The sequence below is a fragment of the Anolis carolinensis genome, chromosome 3 (assembly GCF_035594765.1).
Source record: "Anolis carolinensis isolate JA03-04 chromosome 3, rAnoCar3.1.pri, whole genome shotgun sequence".
Lineage (NCBI taxonomy): Eukaryota > Metazoa > Chordata > Lepidosauria > Squamata > Dactyloidae > Anolis > Anolis carolinensis.
In genome coordinates this window covers 231240481-231262053 of record NC_085843.1, presented here as the reverse complement: position 1 = coordinate 231262053, position 21573 = coordinate 231240481, and the positions used below count along the sequence as shown (strand labels likewise).

The following is a 21573-nucleotide window of genomic DNA, read 5'->3' as shown; positions in this document are numbered from 1 at the left end:
AGAAATTTAATTTGTAAGGTATATCTTTCAAAGCAAGCCTTAGCTATGTGCTTATTCCTTGCCCCCCACCCCCCCACGCACAAAAGAACTCACAGCTTTGACAATGGAGAGATGGCATTCTTGTGCTGTCCTCTGTTGCTGATAAGCTCTTTAACCTTCTCTACCAAAGTATGCTGGTGCCTTAGCAATTCCACAGCATTAGGCCATGGCAATTAAAGTGGTGTCAAAGTATACAGTGTAGATCAGGGGTCCTCAAACTAAGGCCCGGGGGCCGGATGCGGCCCATCGAAGCTATTTATCCGGCCCTCACGGCACAAGGACAGAAGGGGTTTGGACTAAATGACCCAAGGGGTCTCTTCTTCTCTTACAACCATTATTATTATTATTATTATTATTGACACAACGACGTTGTATGACACAGCAAACAAGATAGATATGCTGGATTTCATATCACAAAATCGCATTATTATTATTATTAATATTATTATTAACATTGAGGCTGGGTGGCCATCTGTCAGGGGTGCTTTGCTTGTGCTTTCAGTGCACAAAGGCAGAAGGAGGTTGGACTAAATGGCCCAAGGGGTCTCCTCCAACCCTCTTTATTATTACTCTTTATTATTACTCATTATTATTATTATTATTATTATTATTATTATTATTAACATTGAGGCTGGGTGGCCATCTGTCAGGGGTGCTTTGCTTGTGCTTTCAGTGCACAAAGGCAGAAGGGGATTGGACTAAATAGCCAATGGGTCTCTTCCAACCCTGTTTATTATTATTATTATTATTATTATTATTATTATTAATTAACATTGAGGCTGGGTGGCCATCTGTCAGGGGTGCTTTGCTTGTGCTTTTGGTGCACAATGGCAGAAGGAGGTTGGACTAAATGGCCCAAGGGGTCTCTTCCAACCCTCTTTATTATTACTCTTTATTATTATTATAATTATTATTATTATTAACATTGAGGCTGGGTGGCCATCTGTCAGGGGTGCACAAAGGAAGAAGGGGGTTGGACTCAATGGCCCAAAGGTTCTCTTCCAACCATCTTTTTTTTAATTATTATTATTATTGTTATTTATTATTATTATTATTATTATTATTATTATTATTATTACTCGGTGGCCAACTATAGTCCGGCCCTCCAACAGTCTGAAGGATTGTGAACTGGCCCCGTTTCAAAAGTTTGGGGACCCCTGGTGTAGATGCACTCCCAGTTAAGACCAGTGAATTTCAACACAAGAATATATCACAAAGAACACTTGAGCTATTATGCAGATTTTTAGGTGTTCTACACAGTGCTGCATGGAAATAGTCAGGCTTCGTTACTATTTAGAGTGCATCTTTACTGACACTTTGTCCCAAAAGAGCAGGAGGAGCAATCAGTTATGTGCCAGTTAAATGATTTTGCACTGAAGTAATTGGGGGAGGGGAGCAATAGGAAGAGAAAAGTAGAATTCACATCTAATGACAATAAATCTGTAAATATCTTGTTGTTAAGTGGTTATATATCCAATATATATATAATATTGGAACTGTATCCAGAAAGAGAATGTAGAAATTCATTCTGAATTATTCTTTGAGCTTTGAAGGACCTAAAGACACAAACCTCCTTATTAGTATCCACCTTATCGCTTCTGACTTAGTTGTTGTTCCATCTCCAAGTAATTTCTGACCTATGGCAACCCCGAGGTGACCCTATTACAAGGTTTGATTGGTGAGATTTGTTCGAACAATATTGGGGATATGTTACTGAACTACAATTCTTATTAGTTGCCCAGCAGTAACAGACTATGTAAATTAAAGATCTAAACATTTGGAGAACTAAAATTCCCCACCCCTAGTTTCTCTAAGAGATCAGGTTGAGCATTTCTTATCCGGAATTTTGAAATCCAAAATTGTGACTGAGATAGCGAAAGATCAGAAATCCAAAACACTTCTGGTCCCAAGCATTTTGGATAAGGGATACTCAAAAAGCAGTGTGATGAGGCTCTGTTGTACAAAGTATTTTCTCAAAGCAATCATGGAAGAAGTACAATAGTTTATGATTATTATATATATTTATACCTTGTTTTTTCTCTGTCAAAGGAGACTCAAAGTGGCTAACACTGAAAACCGTATATGTTTTTAACTGATGCTTTCATTGAATTATATTTTACTAGCTGTGCCCGGCCACGCGTTGCTGTGGCTTAGTCTGGTGGTGTTGGTCAGTCTACATTAGGTTGTATTTATGCTGTGACCTCCACCTTCTTTATACTCACATTAGTAGTAGTATTTGAAGTCTGTTACCTTCTTCAATTTTTGTGTTGATTGATAATTGCTTGAGATCCCTGTTGTCTTTGGTTTGTTGTTAGTTGTAATGTCTGATTCTGCTGAGTGCGGTTTATATTTTTATTGTGGTACAATAGTCTTTTTTTTTTGCCTGTGTAGGTGTTTATTATTATTGTTGTTGTAGTGGTCATGAAGGTTGGATAAGTTAGATGCTACTGTATTTTTTGGAGGCCCAGTGTAGCACTGACTGGCCTCTCAGCCTCAGTGCCTGGCTGTTTCTTGCCTGTGATGGTGTTGATTCTTATTGTTGTTGTTGTTGTCATTGTTATTATTGTAATTGTTTTTTTGGAGGCCAAGTGTGAATGTAGGGATTGGGGAGGTGGATGAGTTGTGTTGTCAAATTTTGTATTTGTTATACTCACAATGCGTTGTTGTGAGTTTTGTGGGTCCGGATTGTGGTTTTGTGGTGTGGTTGTGTTGTTACAACTGAGAGGCAAGGCTTTTGTGTTGTGTTGCCAAGTTTTGTATTTCTGGGACGTTTAGTTGTGTGCCAAGTTTTGTATTTCTGGGGCGTTTAGTTGTGTTGTTATAGTCACGATGCACTGTTGTGAGTTTTGTGGATCCGGATTGTGGTTTTGTGGTGTGGTTGTGTTGTTACAATTGGGAGGGAATGCTTTTGTGTTGTGTTGCCAAGTTTCGTATTTCTGGGGCGTTTAGTTGTGTTGTTATAGTCATGATGCGTTGCTGTGAGTTTTGTGGGTCCAGTGTGGTTTTGTGGTGTGGTTGTGTTGTTACAACTGGGAGGCAAGGCTTTTGCATTGTTTTGCCAAGTTTTGTATTTCTGGGACATTTAGTTGTGTTGTTATAGTCATGATGCATTGTTGTGAGTTTTGTGGGTCCGGATTGTGGTTTTGTGGTGTGGTTGTGTTGTTACAAATGGGAGGCAAGGCTTTTGCATTGTTTTGCCAAGTATTGTATTTCTGGGGCGTTTAGTTGTGTGCCAAGTTTCGTATTTCTGGGACGTTTAGTTGTGTTGTTATAGTCATGATGCATTGTTGTGAGTTTTGTGGGTCCGGATTGTGGTTTTGTGGTGTGGTTGTGTTGTTACAAATGGGAGGCAAGGCTTTTGCATTGTTTTGCCAAGTTTTGTATTTCTGGGGCGTTTAGTTGTGTGCCAAGTTTCGTATTTCTGGGGCGTTTAGTTGTGTTGTTATAGTCACGATGCATTGTTGTGAGTTTTGTGGGTCCGGATTATGGTTTTGTGGTGTGGTTGTGTTGTTACAAATGGGAGGCAAGGCTTTTGCATTGTTTTGCCAAGTTTTGTATTTCTGGGGCGTTTAGTTGTGTGCCAAGTTTCGTATTTCTGGGGCGTTTAGTTGTGTTGTTATAGTCACGATGCATTGTTGTGAGTTTTGTGGGTCCGGATTGTGGTTTTGTGGTGTGGTTGTGTTGTTACAACCGGGAGGCAAGGCTTTTGCGTTGTGTTGTCAAGTTTTATATTTCTGGGGTGTTTAGTTGTGTGCCAAGTTTCATATTTCTGGGGCATTTAGTTGTGTTGTTATAGTCACGATGCGTTGTTGTGAGTTTTATGGGTCCGGATTGTGGTTTTGTGGTTTGGTTGTGTTGTTACAACCTGGAGGGAAGGCTTTTGCATTGTGTTGTCAAGTTTCGTATTTCTGGGGCGTTTAGTTGTGTTGTTATAGTCATGATGCGTTGTTGTGAGTTTTGTGGGTCCTGTGTGGTTTTGTGGTGTGGTTGTGTTGTTACAACTGGGAGGCAAGGCTTTTGCATTGTGTTGCCAAGTTTTGTATTTCTGGGGCGTTTAGTTGTGTTGTTATCGCATGATGCGTTGTTGTGAGTTTTGTGGGTCTGGATTGTGGTTTTGTGGTGTGGTTGTGTTGTTGTAACCTGGAGGCAAGCCTTTTGCATTGTGTTGCCAAATTTCGTATTTCTAGGATGTTTAGTTTTGTTGTTATAGTCACTGCGCAAACAACTTTATCATTTTATATATATAGATAACAGATTGTGGGTTATGCATTTATAAGTGATGGTATCCATTGTATTTTAATACATTGTTGTTGTCTTCCTGGATCCTTGAGGAGAGATTAGCAAATAATAATAATAGTAATAATACTCATTACACCCATGTAGTAGGAACCCCAAGTGGTGCAATGGATAAAAGCCTTGTGCCAGCAGAACTGCTGACCAATAGGTTGACGGTTCAAATCTGGGGAGAGTGGGTGAGCTCCCTCTGTCAACTCCAGCTCCCCATGCAGGGACATGAGAGAAGCCTCCCACAAAGATGGTAAAACATCAAACATTTGGGCGTCCCCTGAGCTACGTCTCTGTAGACGGTCAATTCTCTCACACCAGAAATGACTTGCAGTTTCTCAAGTCGCTCCTGACACACATAAAAAAAACTCATGTAGTGATGTTGACAGATATACCTGCCCAGAAAATCAGGAGGCAGAGGGCTCCTGCAAGTGAAACAAATGGTAGAAGAAGAGAAACATGCACTGGCAGATTATGTGAAATACAGTCAAGAACCAACATAGATGGGAGTCAATAGTAGAAAACTGTTAGAAAAAGTAGAAACTGCAAAAGATAAAAAGTGAATACTGTAAAAATACAGTGCAGAGTGGAAGAAAAAACTGGCAAAAGAAGCCTCTCCATGGACAGTTCCTGGGAAAAATTGAGAGCAAAATTGACAAGGAAACAACATGGATCTGGCTCCCAAATGGAACTTTGAAAAAGGAGACTGAGGACCTGATTCTTTGCAGCCCAAGAACAAGCAATTAAACAAATGCCACCAAAGCCAGAATTGAAAAGTTGACTGCAGATTCCAAGTGTAGCCTCTGCAAGGAAGCAGACGAAACAATGGATCACATACTCAGCAAGATTGCACAGATGGACTACAAGCAGAGGCATAATACCGTTGCTGAAATGATCCACTGGAACTTATGCCACAAATACCATCTGCCTGTGACAAAGAACTGGTGGGATCACAAGCCTGAAAAAATTATACAAAATGAACATGTAAAACTACTCTGGGACTTCCGAATTTAGACTGACAGAGTTTTGGAACACACAATACTCCTGACCTCACGATCATGGGGGAAAAGATCAGCATTGTGATCTTGTTTGCTGTGTACTAATCTTGTTGTATATCTAATAATCATCATCATCTTGTTGTGTATCTAATAATAATAATAATAATAATAACAACAACAACAACAACAACACCACACACGGAGATAATAGACAACAGCTGCCTGGGGAGCATCTACAGCAGGCATGGGCAAACTTCGGCCCTCCGGGTGTTTTGGACTTCAACTCCCACAATTCCTAACAGGCTGTTAGGAATTGGGGGAGTTGAAGTCCAAAACACCTGGAGGGCCGAAGTTTGCCCATGCCTGAACTACACTGTAGAATTAATACGGTTTGACCTCAACTACGGAATCATGTGATATGTGGTTTGGGGAGGTAACAACACTCTTTGGCAGAGAGGGCTAAAGACTTTGTAAAACTACACCTCCCAGGACTCACTCCATAACAGTGAGTCCTGGCAGCCAAAGTGATGTCAAACTGCGTGAATTTTATGGTGGAGATGCACCTTCGGCTGTTGCTAGACTCGGAGAACTGAGTCACACCTTCTTTTGCCTGTCTACAGCCAACCAATCATAACGAGCGACGCAAAATTCACAGGTCAAGAGCACCTATAAACACAACCAAAGAGCCAATAACCGCCTACGGACGCCGAAGAGGCGGGCCAAAGGAATCTCGAAAGGCGACTAGCTCACTGGAAAAAAAATGGCAACAGGAGCAGCCAATCAGGAAGCGGAGAAGCCTGAAAGGCGTATCTTATAACTCGGGATTTTATGCCACTGCACTTCAGAGAGAACGGTTCGTTACTGAGTGACAAAGCAATCGGCCAATGAGAGTGTTGACTCAGTCATCGAGAGGGAGAAAAGAAAAATCAGCCTCGGCTAGCCAGTGAGTAGGGAAGAAAGGCCGAATGGAACAGTTAGCAAGGCAGCCTCTCCGGAGGCAGGGCTTTGAAGCGGGAAGCACGACTCCCCATAGCGATTGGGGCAGCCCTCCCCTCTCCCACCGCCTCACAAGACGCCCCCCTTTCTGGGGGATGGACTCACATTGTCAATCACCACCGGCTGGTTCGCGATCACATCATAGGACTCCATGGCGAGCGCCCGCGCCGCCACCGCCGCCTCAGTCGCTGCCTCAGTCGAGCTCGGAAGCAGGGCGCATGCGCGGAAGGGACGCGGCGCAAGGAATGCCGGAGAAGCGAGTCTTTGGGGGGGAAACTGAGCCCCGCCCATTTCCCCGTTGCCTGAAACAGAGGCCACCATTTCATTCTATGTCATTTCGGAGTGATAGGAAATTTCAGAGTATACAGAAAGTAAATATAAACAGAAAGTTAAGATAATTAAGGAAACTACTGAAGTAAAAAATACAAATAACATTAAAGATACTACTAAATGAAGTGGATGAACCTAGTCCACTGTTACTGATTTATTAATGTTCAGCTCTATTTTTGTCAGCAGCATGAATTGCCGCTTTAAATACTGATTGGTCCACTATTAACTGCTTGTTATACAGTTCAGAAACAATCTTGATAGGGGAATTCCAGAGAAGAAACAATCAGGGTCGGCTAACACCTCCCAGCAAATGATGCCTCCAGGCAACCAGCAACCAGGCTTTGAAGCTGCAAGGCCATTCAGTGCTAATTAAGGTGGCCAATTGCAACATTCACACTTGCCTCAAGCGGACAAGAGTTATTCTTCCCACCCTGGACCTTCCACGGATATATAAAGCCCACTTGCCTAGTTTCCAGCAGATCTCACCTACAGCCTCTGAGTCTGTCTGCCCTAGATGTGGCGAAATGTCAGAAGAGAATGCTTTTGGAACATGGCCATACAGCCCGGAAACACACAGCAACCAAATCTAGATTAGATTTCATACATGTCACCTATGTATAGTATTGTATTACAAAGAGGTCTTTACACAAAACACATTCCAGTCAATGCATGTGGGGCTTGACTACTGATGGGCTGTAACTTGAATTTTGTCTTTTCAGTTGGAAAATAAAGTAATCTCTACAACCTTAACATTGTGTTACACAACAGATGAAACGTGTAAACGGTTTTTCAAAAATACCTTCTTAGACTCATAATGTAGTGCCATGCAATGAAGCTTGAAACAGCATTATATGGTCAGCGTAGACTCATATACAATGCAATGCAGTGCCATGCAATGCAGCTTGAAACAGCATTATATGGTCTGTGTAGACTTGTATAATGCTGTTTCAAGTTGTATTACATGACACCAGTCAACGTAGACTCATATAAAGCAGTGTCATGTAATACAACTTGAAAGGGCATTATATAGTCAGCGTAGAGTCATATTGAGGCGGGAGTTTAAAGAACCCCAGGAAATACCATATATGGGCAGAGATGGCGACAGCTAGCGACCCGGGTGCATAAACTCACAGAAACATGTGACTTCTGGGAAATCATGTGTTTCTGAAGAAATGAAAGCTAAAGATAAACAAACAGCGCATGCGTACGCAGGCGCTCTGAATGATTGTGAGCACGGCACAGAAAGAGTGCGGCCGGCCCGCTGGTCAGCACTGATTGGGTCCAAGTCAGGCAGCGTCACAACTCTAAGCCAATGAATTTGCTTGTGGGCGGGCATAACCCGAACCCTGTAGTGTGTATAAATATTTACTCAGCCCGCCACTGGAGGTTCTCCCTGGGAAAAGCACTTATTTTGTGCGAGGGGGAACCCTAGTGGCCATTAGCGAAATAAAACTGCTTTCTTGGAATTATTCCAGTTGTCCTTCTCCAATTCCTCCACTGCGCTCAACAAGGACCGTAGCACAAAGGTTCCGCTACAATATATAATGCAGTGCCATGTAATGCAGCTCGAAATGGCATTATATGGTCAGTGTAGACTCATATACAATACAATACCATGCAATGCATCTTGAAATGGCATTACATGGTCAGCCTAGACTCATATATAATGCAGTGTTATGCAATGCAGCTTGAAACGGCGTTATATAGTCACTGTAGATTCATATACAATGTCATGCATCTTGAAACGGCGTTATATAGTCACTGTAGACTCATATACAATGCAATGCCATGGAATGCATCTTGAAAGGACATTATATGGTCAATGAAGACATATATAATGCAGTGTCATGCAATGCAACTTAAAGCAGCATTATATGGTCAATATAGACTTATATGTAATGCAGTGCCAGGCAATGAAGCTTGTAATGGCATGACATGGTCACTGTAGACTCATATCTAATGCAGTAGGGTTGTTTTCTGCTGCCCTGGGGACTAGAACACGGAACAATGGGTTCAAATTACAGGAAAGGAGATTCTACTTGAACATTAGGAAGAACTTCCTGATTGTACAAACTGTTCAGCAGTAGAACTCTCTGCCTTAGAGTGTGGTGGAAGTTCCTTCCTTGGAAACCTTTAAACAGAAGCTGGATGGCCATCTGTTAGGGATGCTTTGATTGTGCTTTTCATGCATGGCAGTTGCTGTCAACTGTGAGAGAAATAAGGTTGAACACTGTGAAAGCCATCCACTGCATGGATATCAGCCTCCTCCCAGTAGACTCAAATCAAGGAAAAGTTTCATGAGAACCACTACTCCTCTTAATGTTCCCCCAGCTACAGCAAGAGTATCCCTCTGAGCAGCTAAACACGGAAATCCCAATTGGATGGCCCTCCCATGAGGGTCTTCCTCCAGGGACAAACCATGAATGAACAACTTGGAAGTCCCTGAACAGACTTAGAAGTAGTGTTGGGAGATCAAAAGATAGCCTGTCTAAACAGCACTACTTATAAGAATCCTCCACCTTATGCAACTGTGGAGCAGAAAAAGCAATTCAGCATTTGTATGCTAGCCCACAGTGCCCTGCCTTACGCACAGAGGAAGAACTGTTTAAAGCTACAGACAATGCAGTCGCTGTTGCCCGTTTTTGGTCTAAAATTATTTAGCCGCTTGTGTTCCCCTTATTTTATCAGTTTTATACTTGTTTATTTATGCAATGCTTTTGACACAAAATAAATAAATAAATGCATGGCAGCGGGTTGGACTAGATGGCCCATGTGGCCTCTTCCAACTCTATGATTCGTGTTGGGGGAAAGAGAAGATTTAATATACTAACTGTTGCATTGACCCTAGACACAATCTTCTGGAAGCCCTTTTGGAAGAAATGGCAGCATGGCAACAGTCAGCAGTTATCTCTGACCTGTTAGCAGATACTCCAAAAATATAACATTAAAGGCTGTGACATTTGCAGCCGTCGCCAAAAAAAATCCAAGCGAAATTTGTAAAATCCTCAGCGGAGGCTAGAAATAGAAATGGAAATAGTTTGCGATAGTATAAATCAGATATTGTTATTGTTATCATGCCTACAGAGATTGTCACTGCTATTGCAATTTTAAAGAGCCAGTTTGCAGAATAAGTTGGAATGTTTACAGTGCTTCCAATTCCCAAACCCCCCAGGTGTTCCAGGATACTATGGTTGATGGTATCGAAGGCCACTGAGAGGTCTAGAAGCACCAACAGGGACACACTCCTCCTGTCAGTGTTGAGACGGAGATCATACGCTAAGGCAACCATAGCAGTCTCAACTCCATTTGCTGCTCTGAAGCCAGTTTGAAATGGGTCATGGAAGTGTGTGTCATCCAAGACTGCCCAGAGTATCTGGGCAACAGCCTCGTCAATCACCTAGCACAAAAAGGAAGGTCAGAGACTTGTCTGTTATTATTAAGGATTATTGATAATTAAGATGGGCCAAATGCTTGCTCCAAAAGCCAAGTTTTCACATTATTTGGTGTCATGGCCTATGGGTGGTACTATAAAAAATCAATTCATTCAACTCTATAATTTACACTTGAGAGATAATTTTCTTCATTTCTGCCAGGGATCTTCTGTGCCATGGGAGTACAGTAGTCTCCCTTATCCAACATTCATGTATCCAACATTCTGGATTATCCAACACAGTCTGCCTCCCACTCAGATCCACAGCTGTTTCTCTAAGTAGCAAGGACTGAACTTTTTATGGATTTCATTTCCAACCAATTTACTTAATTACTGTAAGTTCATCTTAAGCAATTCTATCTTTATTTGTAGTCAATTTGTTAGTAGTCAAATTTTTTGTAGTCAATGTTTTCAATACATTGCGATGTTTTGGTGCTAAATTCGTAAATACAGTAATACATAACATTACCATGTATTGAACTTTTTCTGTCTATTTGTTGCAAAATATGATGTTTTGGTGCTTAATTTGTAAAATCATAATGTAATTTGACATTTAGTGGGCTTTTTCTTAAGCCTTCCTTATTATCCAACATTTTTGTTTATCCAACGTCGTGCCGGCCTGTTTATGTTGGGTAAGTGAGACTCTAGGTAAAGGTAAAGGTTTCCCCTGACGTTAAGTCCAGTGGTGACCGACTCTGGGGGTTGGTGCTCATCTCCATTTCTAAGCCGAAGAGCCAGCGTTGTCCATAGACATCTACAAGGTCATGTGGCCAGCATGACTGCATGGAGCGCTGTTACCTTCCCGCCGGAGCAGTACCTATTGATCTACTCACATTTGCATGTTTTCCAAATGCTAGGTTGGCAGGAGCTGGGGCTAACAGCGGGCGCTCATTCCGCTCCGGGGATTTGAACCTGGGACCTTTTGGTCCGCAAGTTCAGCAACTCAGCGCTTTAACACACTGTGCTATCAGGGGCTCAAGTGAGACTCTACTGTAATACAAAACAGAGATGGAGCCCTGCTTTCATCTCCCAGTGAACTAGTGAGAGGGGCCTGCCTTGCAACGCCTCCCAGCTGCCGCTAGGGGTCAGTCACGCAGAAAGGGTTAAACGTGGTGTATGGAAGGAGAAGGCGGGGCGCGCGCCGGGTCCCGCCGGACTTTCGCTGCGTCGCGATTGGCGGAGCCGCTTGCCCATCAAAGCCGCGGGAGCAAGAAGGAGTGGGGTGGCGATTGAGAGCGCGTCTCCTGCTTGGGGTCTCTGAGGGGAGTCTGGAGCCTCCATTGGGCCTCCGCTTCCGTGGAGGAGGCTGAGGCTGAGGCGGGCGCTCTCTCCCTCCCTCCTTCCCTCATGGAGACCTCATCCTCTGCCGCCTCTGCCGCCTCGGGGCCCACGCCGGGCCCTTTCCCCCCGCTCTTCCCGCCGGGGCTGCACGGGATCTACGGCGAGTGCCGGCGCCTCTACCCGGAGCAGCCCAACCCGCTGCAAGTCACCGCCATCCTCAAGTACTGGTGAGTCAGGCCGCGAGAAGGGGCCAGACAAAGGCCGGAGGGCACTCCGCAGGCGCCCCTTTGACCCAGGCTGTGTCTACACTAGGCCTGAGTAAAGTTGGGCCCTCCCTCCGGATGTTTTGGACTCCAACTCCCACCATTCCTAACAGTCTCAGGCCCTTTCCTTTTCCCCCTCAGCCGCTTAAGCGGCTGAGGGGGAAAAGGAAAGGGCCTGAGGCTGTTAGGAATGGTGGGAGTTAGAGTCCAAAACACCCGGAGGGAGGGCCCAACTTTGCCCGTGCTTGCTCGACACTATAGAATGAATGAGCTTTGACACCACTTGGCCTGTAGTTATCCCATCCCCTGTATTGAGGCAGTAGCACTTTTTGGCAAGATCTTGTAAAACTGCAATTCCCATGATTCTTAAGGTGGTGTCAGAGTGCATGAAGACTACACCCTTGTGGATTTCTAAGGTGGCTATTTATTTTATTTCGTGTCAAAATCATTGCATAATAAGTTTTTTAAAAAGTGATAAAATTAAAGGTATCACAAGCAGCTAAATAAGTTTTAGACCAAAAAAAAATACCGGCAAGAGCAACCGCATTGTCCTGTAGCTTTTAAACAACTCTTCCTCCATATGAGGCAGGACATTGTGGGCAAGCGTACATATGCTGCGGAGTTGTTTGTTCTGCTCCATAGTCACACAAGGTGGAGGATTCCTTCAGTTAGTGCCATCTTGTCAGGTTGTCTTTTGATTTGCCCACTCCGCTTCTGAGTCTGTTCAGGGACTTCCAAGTTGTCCATTCTTGGTTTGCCCCTGGAGGCAGACCCTCATGGGGGGGCATCCAGTTGGGATTGCCTGGTTTAGTTGCCCAAAGGGAAACCCTTGCTATTGCTGGAGGAACATTAAGATGAGTGGTGGTTCTCATGTGGCTGAAGCTTGTTTTCTATTTGTGGGAGGTGGAGGGTTTGTTGGAAAGCTAGTGTTGGCCATGTGGAGGAAGTGCACTGCTTTGAATTTATATCTGCCTCTGGTGTTTGAATGGGAGGGGGTTGTTTTGAGGGAAAAATTGAGGGGTTTGAGGATTGAAGGGAGTGGCAAGAAAGCTTGCAATACTGAAAGGGGGTGGCATTTTATTAAATACACAACCAACATATATACGAATAAACAATCCATACACTATCAATATAAACACACCAAACACACACAGAATCATAGAATCATAGAATCAGAATAATAGAGTTGAAAGAGACCTCACGGGCCATCCAGTCCAACCCCCTGCCAAGAAGCAGGAAATCGTATTCAAAGCACCCCCGACAGATGGCCATCCAGCCTCTGCTTAAAAGCCTCCAAAGAAGGAACACTAAATCGATATCGATATAAAGCAAAACACAAATCAAGGAACATGAAAGGCACTGCAGACTAATTCAACCAGAGAAGTCAACCATAGCAGAGCACTTGATGAACCAACCTGGGCACAGCATATGATTTGAGAACACATACATGCCAGACCACTCTGACAACCACCATGTCAGACTACACAGAGAAGCCATTGAAATCCACAAGCTTGTCGACAGTTTCAACAGAAAGGAGGAAACCATGAAAATGAACAAAATCTGGTTACCAGTATTTAAAAAATCTATTATCGGGATAGTAAATGAAGATCGATACTCTGAAAACAGGAAAATTCCAGACACCTCCCAACAAAGGATACCCTCAGGCAAAAAGCAACCAGACTTTGAATCTGCAAGGCCATTAAAGTGATCAGTTGTAACATTCGCACTTGCCTCAAGCAGGCAAGAATTCTTTCTCCCAACCTGGACTTTTCACAGATATATAAACCCCACTTGCCTAGTTTCCAACAGACCTCACACCTCTGAGGATGCCTGCCATATATGTGGGTGAAATGTCAGGAGAGAATGCTTCTGGGACATGACCATACAGCCTGGAAAACGCACAGCAACCCAGTGATTTCTGGCCACGAAAGCCTTCAGCAACACATCAATACTGATATCCTTCAAGTGCCTTCAACTTAGTCTTCCACTTATCTTCATTGTCTACTCATATTATTCTTAACAGCAAATATATAAATTGCCCTTGTCATAAAATAAACTCCTGTCATGTATTTACCAGAAAACATATTTTGCGATATTGTCGCCTTATTTGCAACAAAATTTATTGGACTGCTCTCAGACTCTACCCAGGTTAACCAATAGAAAGTTGTGGTACCATCAGATTTCCTAATTTGTATCTCAGAAATAAAATCACACATCAATCTTTTAGTTCTGTTTAATGCCGTTGGTTTCATCAATGTTCTTCTTTCCATCACCCCATGTCATTTATCATAAAATATGTTAGTAGCCAATCTTTCCAAGTTTTCTTTAAGTCAGACACAACTGCCAGTTATCTTGAAATCTTTGTATTGATTTAAGAGGCAAGAAACTTTATCCAGTACCGTTAATCTGTTTGTCGAACTTGGCATCTTTCAAGTGGGTGAAATGTCCAGATTCGGATCTGAATTGGGATGTAGGTTTTAAGAATTTGGAGAGGTTCCTACATGTGTATGTTGTATACAGGAGACAGGTTGATGTGGCATGGGTGAAAAATTGCTGGGTTTGCTAGGAAGCGGCCTGAAGGACTAGTTGTTATGGTGAAACTTGACAGATCTGATGGATTGAAAATACAATCTTTCTTTACTTTGGTGATAAGTATTAATCGTTTTCTCAAAGTGTGTAATAGACTAATAAAGGTGTAAGTAATGCCTGTTAAACATCTTTGAGGGTTAGCTGGGGAACTTTACTTTTACTGAGGATAAAACTAATAAAACACCCTAAACATTCTCTGAGTTTTCTGCACATTTTTCACAAGTGAGTGCATTAACTTTGAGTAGCTCTGTGCATTAAGTCTCTGCAATATCTTTTGTGATATCCCATGTCATACCTTTGCAGAAACATATTTTCTCTCTAGCCATTTCTCACTATGCTGCTTTCTTTTCCCCCTATACTTCTCTTACAAAGAAGAGCAGTGTGTAACCCACTTTAATACAGATTTTCTGTGTTTGATAGTATGCCTGTCAGTGATGATTTGTGTTTAGCGTACAGAAATTATTTCAACAACAATGTTAGTTAACAGGTACATATTTATTCAGAAGTATACACTATGATTGTGTTTGTGCCTTTCAAGATGCCTATAAACTTATGGTGAAACCATGAATTTCATATGGTTTTCTTAGAAAAGTATACTCAGGTGGTTTGGGCAGTTCCTTCCTTTTAAAGGTAACCTACAGCCCCTGGTATTCTTTGAAAGTGTTTCATCCAACTCCTAACCAAGGCTGATCTTACATAGCTTCCAAGATCAGAAAGGATCTAGTACCTTCAGGATATTTACTGCAAGCCTCTCTCCATTTACACTTTGATATTTCCTGTACATTTCCTGGCTTCTTTTGCTATCTCATTTGCTTTTCCATCCCATTAACTATCTCTGACTTGACACTCAAATATGCTTTCTGATTGAATAGGCAGTTATGCTGGACCTCTTAGTTTTTTTAATGAAAAATAAGGCATGGCTAGAATTGATTGCTGCTTGTAGAGACTGATGGACTAACATAAAGAGGAATAGAACTGTGTGTTTGATGTGCCAATTAGTAAGTTGAGAAAAGCAGTGTACATATGTATATTGGAGAATGTGGGGCAAGAAATTCATGCCGATTGCAAAGTGTATGTTTTCCATTTGTAACTGGCTATTAAGTGTTCAAGTATGTATTTTGTGTGCTGATAGACTGCAAAGATCATGGATATGCATTAGCTTATGGAGACATCCAGGTGTTTAGGACAATTGTATGTATATACCCAACAGCATAAGTGTGTGAAGAAACAGTTTCTTCTCTAGTACAATAGTTATCTGTGTTTCTATAATTGTGAAAAGGAAGTGATATGGACCTAGGTGGAAAGGGGGAACAAATAGTCTTTGGGATGAAGCTGGTTGAAGAGTGCCGGGGAATACTGAGATTCAGGGGTCTGGCACATTACGTAGCATATGTGAAGATGTGGATAGGGGGTCAGGGAGGCACAAAACCTCTCAGTGCTTCTCAGACTATCTGATGTGGGGGTCCAGCAAATATTTTTCCATTGTGCCATTTGAGTACAATTTCTTTCATGAAAACTCTCTATAGAGATCAGCAATCAATGGTTCACTACTTTAAATAGAGCTGCCTTATTTGATACAGAGAAAGGTTGGCCTGAACTACAATGGCAGGTTATTTGCAAATGCCTCTGACTAGGTTTTCAGAGCTAGAAGGAGCAAGGATTATAGTGTTAAAGCAGAATTTCTCTGCTGGGGACAGTACCAAAGATGAAATGTACTGAGAAATCTTGGAAGTCATGGATTGTGGTATGTTAGTAATAAGCGGAATAGAAAGTACAGTCCATGTGAGAATGGGTCATACCCTTTGCTTTGTCTTGCAAAAAGTTGTAAATACAAGCATGGCTAATTGTTGATTGCTTTGGGCCAAGCATTTTACAGTCAGAAAGGTGTCCAGTCAGCCATATGGGAGTTACTAGGGAAGATGTAGTAACTTGGGTAAAGGTTAAGGTAAAGGTTTTACCCTGACATTAAGTCCAGTAGTTTCCGACTCTGGGGGTTGGTGCTCATCTCCATTTCTAAGCCGAAGAGCCAGTGTTGTCCATAGACATCTCCAAGGTCATGTGGCCGGCATGACTGCATGGAGCGCCGTTACCTTCCTACTGGAGTGGCACCTATTGATCTACTCACATTTTCATGTTTTCAAACTGATAGGTTGGCAGAACCTGGGGCTAACAGTGGGCGCTCACTCAGTTCCCCGGATTCAAACCTGCGACCTTTTGGTCCGCAAGTTCAGCAGCTCAGTGCTTTAACACACTGTGCCATTGGGGACCCCCCACCTAGTAACTTAGCTTCAGCTAAAAAGAATCTAGACAGAGTAAAGGCAGAAAATGAAAGAGCTCCATGTTAGCTGATGGTACCAAATTGACCCTCCAATACAAGGGTGTCAAACTCATTTTTAGCAAGGGCTACATCAATCTTACGGTTGTTTCCAAAGGGCCATATGTAATTGTAAAACTGTATTAAATGTAGCTCTGTTGCACTGGCATTAAAAGCCACATACAGTTACATCTTGGGCTGGATAAGGCCCATGGGCCTTGTGTTTAGCACACGTGCTCTAGCATGTGTGTTGTTATCCTGGACCAAACGTTTATAAGCCTTTACCTGAATATCTCTGCTATGACTGTCCTTTCCGTGTCTGATTCACAGAATATTCCATTTGAGCTGGAATCACTCACAATATTGTAATTCTAGGTTTTGTGTGTTCTTTTGTGGATTTGGATTTTCTTTTATTCTGGGTCTTGTTGATTTTTTTTGGGGGGGGGGGAATGCCTCCCAGGGAATATTGAACAGTAATGCTTCTTTTTAATGAAGGGAGAGTGATTCGTCTGCAAATAGAAGTGAAATCAAATAATCTCATCACATGGATAAGGAGCCCCCGGTGGAGGAGAGGGCTAAAGCCTCGAGACTTGAAGGTTGAGTTGCTGACCTGAAAGCTGCCAGGTTCGAATCCCACCCGGAGAGAGCGCGGATGAGCTCCCTCTATCAGCTCCAGCTCCATGCGGGGACATGAGAGAAGCCTCCCACAAGGATGGTAAAAACATCAAAACATCCGGGCGTCCCCTGGGCAACGTCCTTGCAGACGGCCAATTCTCTCACTCCAGAAGCAACTCAGGTTGCTCCTGATAAGAAAAAAAAATCACATGGATGAGGGCCCGTGGGGCGATTTGCCACCACCCATGGCAGGACACTTAATTTGCCTCATGTGATGAGACTGATAGGGAAAGGATAAAGGTTTTCCCCTGATATTAAGTTTAGTCATGCCTGACTCGGGGTTGGTACTCATCTCCATTTATAAGCCGAAGACCTGGTTTTGTGCATAGACACCTCCAAGGTCATGTGGCCATCATGATTACATGGAGACAGAAAACCTGATACAGCACTATTTTGGGATTGTATCATTTATATTTTTTTCTGGTAATTTTTGATAGGGACCAGAATTAGGAATTGGGTTATGATCTATGAAACCTTCTTTGGAAAGTTAGATTTTTTTAATCAAATGCAGTTTTTACTAAGTGCTGTTGGTATGCATTGTAACAGTGAGTGCCAGGGTTCAAGCTAAGCAAACTCTTTGGAGTTTTCAGTAAACTAACTTTTTTTTCCAATATACCTTAACTTGACATTGTTTTGTATTCTATGGAAGTCGTTATTAGTTCTGCTTTGGCTGAATATAGACAATTTTGTGACCATTTTCACATGTAATAACATTGTAGATTTGTCAAGGGTTCTTAAGAATGAGACAATGTGTTTGTGCATACTGTCTGATTGCTGCAGGTGGGAGCTCTTGAACAAACATGCTGTTCATTTTTTTAATGTTCTGTGATGTTCAGTAATGGTAATCTGATCTGTTTATCACCCAACAAACCAGAGAAATAAACCAAGCAAAAGCCATGGGTCTTTCTCTGGATTGAGGGAAAAGAAATGAGCCAGATTTCTGGACTTGCTTGTCAAGGTTTTCAATGATATAGTATATCTTGACACTCAGGATCTTGTCCACATCTTTTATAGTTGCCATTCCAAGTCTTAGGGTTCATCTACACTAAAAATGTAATTTGACAGCACTGTAACTGCCATTGTTCAATGCTATAGAATCATGGGAGTTGTAGTTTGGTGAGGCAGCAACATTTTTAGCAGAGAAGGCTAAAAACCGTGTAAAGTTACAGTTTCCATGATTCCATAGCATTTATGTGTGGCAATTAAAGTGGTGTCAAACTGCATTAATTCTATAATGTAGGTGTATCTCCGGTCTTTTTTTTCTGTTTCTTTAAAATGAAGTTTCCATTCTGATTAATGACTGAGCCAAGGTATGGAAAATCTTGAACTGTTCCAAGGTCTTCATCACATATTTTAAAGTTATGTAAATCACCTGTAGCCTTTCTTTTTGTTTTCTTAATGTTTATGTATAAAGTTGTATTTGTGTTTTATTTCTTCACTTGCTTCTCTAATCCCTCCAAGTCTTTACTACTGTATTTTCTGCTGATAGTATGATGTTATTTGTATGTCTCAAATTGTTGATGATCCTTCATCCAGTGTTCATGCCGTCTTCCTCTAATCCCACTTTATAATTCTATAAATGTATTTGTTTTTATTGTTATTCATTGAGATAATAATAGCAATGAAATGTCTTTTATCGATAGTAATAGGATACACATAGCTATGAAGTTAATAATGATTTATATAAAAAGACTGGAACGTTCACACCTCAACCTGATTTTGTTCCGTATTTCTCCTGTTTTGTATTTCTATTCAGGAATTCATAGAGAACTTATAAGAGGAATCCGATAGAATATTAACTCCTATAGCAATTTCACTGCACTAAACACCTTCCATATAATTGAAGTTTTCATGACTGAAAAATATTGTCCAACAAACAGCAAAATCTGGATAGGAGGTAAAAGTAAATTTTAATGAGAGAGGTTGTTTAACAGAGACCCCTTTAGGTTTTTTTTTTTCATAATTATATTGTTTAATTTGGGATATCAAGATTATATCAATCATATAATTATAGAGTTGGAAGAGACAAGAAGATCCTTCCAGTCCATTCCATTTTACCATACAGGAACACATAAGCAAAGCATTCCTGACTGATAATCATTATGCTTTATTCAAAAACCTCCAAAAAAGGAGACTGCACAACACTCTGAGGCAGCCTATTCTGCTGTCAAACAGCTCTGACTATCAGGAAGTTCTTCTTAATATTCAGGTGGAATCCCCCTTTCTGCAGTTTCAATCTACTTCTCTGCGTCTTGGTCTGCAGAGCAGCAAAAACCAAGCCTGCTCAAACTTCAATATGACATCCTTTCAAATATGTAAACATGGCTAGCATTGGACCATGACTCTGGAGACCAGGACTTCAATGCCTACTTAATTATGGAGACCCACTGGATGACCTTGCATAAATCACACACTCTCAGTCTCAGAGAAAGGCAAGCTCCCTCTGAACAACTCTTGCCAAGAAAACCTCATGATAGGTTTTATAGCCTTATAGTAACTATAAGTTGGGAACGACCTGAAAGCACACAACAGATACACGCAGGCTTAATTATTAAATCTCATATGGTTAATTGGCTTAGACTTTTGACTAGCATTACGAGTCTTAGTAAATGTTGTGGAACTTTATATTCTTCATGTGCCATTCATACCTTATCATTCCATGTATATAGAACCCATGGATACAGGATAGATTGCAGTTGTAATGACAGAGGGCAAAATTCCTATTTGCTGTTTTCCTGAATGCCTCTGTTTCTTAACACTGAGCTGCAACTTACTATTTTCTTTCTTTTCTTAATAGGTTGGGTGGACCAGATCCTTTGGACTATGTCAGTATGTATAGAAGTTTAGGGAGTCCAACCGAAAATGTTCCTGAGCATTGGCACTATGTAAGCTTTGGATTAAGCGATCTATATGGTGACAACAGAGTGCACGAGTAAGTCTTTCATTTTTGTTTATGGTATATGCACAGAAATAAAAGTAGCTTTGCTTAAGGGATTTCTCAGGAGAGGTCTCCCAGGACAGTATGTTTTTAACAAAACAGCTTCATTAGTTACTACTGTTGCATTTGGGTGCTCCCTGGGTGTTGGGGACCAGGATGTCTTCGAAGAGACATTCTTGAAAACCTCTATGATCCCCTTATGTGGGTGCTCATTGCAGCTTCTTGCAGGTAGGAGTATGACAAGAGGTCATTCATTCCTTAAAAAGAACTAATAAAACAATAAAAGGAATGGAGTGTGGAGGGTTTGTTTAAGACATCAGTTCTTAAACTGTGCTCCGTGGAGCCCTAAGGACTCTGCAAAGGATACTAAGGGGCTCCATGCTTTCCTCCTCTTCTCTCCAAGCTTTCCCTCCTCTTTCCGGTTCCTCCTCCTCCTCTACCTCCCACGCTGCCAAAAGCCTTTCCCCACTTCTCTCGTCACTCTGACCCTTTCCCGTTCACTTTCCTTGCTTCCAGGACCCTATTTCCATCCCACTGCACAGGGAGTGTTCTTATGCGCCCAGCCCCTTGATGTGCTTTTCAAAAAATGGCAGCGACCACTGAGCTCAGGTCTGCTGCTGAAGCCGGAGCTGAAGCCTCTGGGAAGGAGGCTCCTAGCACTGTCCAACAAGTGTCCGCTGCTGCTGTGAGGGGGAGACCCCATAGGGAAGTAGCAGGAGGAGGAGAGAGAGACAGCAGACAACACATGGAGCCCGAGAACCAAGGGGAGGATTCCTACCTTCAGAAATGATTTGGGACATAGGACGTCTCTATAGGTCTTATGTGCGTGCCTCCAAAGCAGCCTCCCCTGCCCCTATGCCTTTGTGCATTGTGTAAAGGAGGCATTCAACCCGAGGCTCCCAATAGCCCAATAGGCTATCATGTCTCCTCTCAACCTTCTTTTCTACAGGCTAAACATGCTCAGCTCTTTAAGCCACTCCTCATAGGGCTTGCTCTCCAGACCCTTAATCATTTTAGTCGCCTTCCTCTGGACGCTTTCCAGCTTGTCAACATCTCCCTTCAACTGCGGTGCCCAGAATTGGACACAGTATTCCAGGTGTGGTCTGACCAAGGCAGAATAGAGGGGTAGCATGACTTCCCTAGATTTAGACACTATACCCCTATTTATGCAGGCCAAAATCCCATTGGCTTTTTTCGCCACTGTATCACATTGTAGGCTCATGTTTAACTTGTTGTCCATGAGGACTCCAAGATCTTTTTCACACGTACTGCTGTTGAGCTAGGCGTCCCCCATTCTGTATCTTTGCATTTCATTTTTTCTACCTAAGTGAAGTATCTTGCATTTGTCCCTGTTGAACTTTATTTTGTTAGTTTCGGCCCATCTCTCTAATCTGTCAAGATAGGTTTGAATTCTGCTCCTGTCTTCTGGAGTGTTG

The 21573-nt window shown here is 42.2% G+C and overlaps 2 protein-coding genes across 4 annotated transcripts in view; one reads left to right on the top strand and one right to left on the bottom strand.

Moving 5' to 3' along the window:
• The window catches only part of actr1a (actin related protein 1A), a 28838-nt gene extending 22290 nt beyond the window's left edge, over window positions 1-6548 (bottom strand). The window contains exon 1 of the mRNA XM_062976323.1: window positions 6423-6548. Within this exon, the coding sequence (XP_062832393.1) occupies window positions 6423-6470 (48 nt within the window). The 5' untranslated portion in view covers window positions 6471-6548. The remainder of the gene's footprint in view (window positions 1-6422) is intronic.
• A 4678-nt stretch (window positions 6549-11226) lies between these two features.
• The window catches only part of sufu (SUFU negative regulator of hedgehog signaling), a 105576-nt gene continuing 95229 nt past the window's right edge, over window positions 11227-21573 (top strand). Inside the window, exons 1-3 of one of the 3 annotated variants that reach the window (XM_008106555.2) lie at window positions 11469-11585; window positions 18956-19096; window positions 19997-20131. In XM_008106555.2, coding sequence (XP_008104762.1) covers window positions 20031-20131 — 101 coding nt within the window. In that variant the 5' untranslated portion in view covers window positions 11469-11585; window positions 18956-19096; window positions 19997-20030. Of the gene's footprint in view, window positions 11586-18955; window positions 19097-19996; window positions 20132-21573 lie in introns of all 3 variants that reach the window. The other 2 variants (XM_008106554.3, XM_003218478.4) reach the window with 2 other exon arrangements.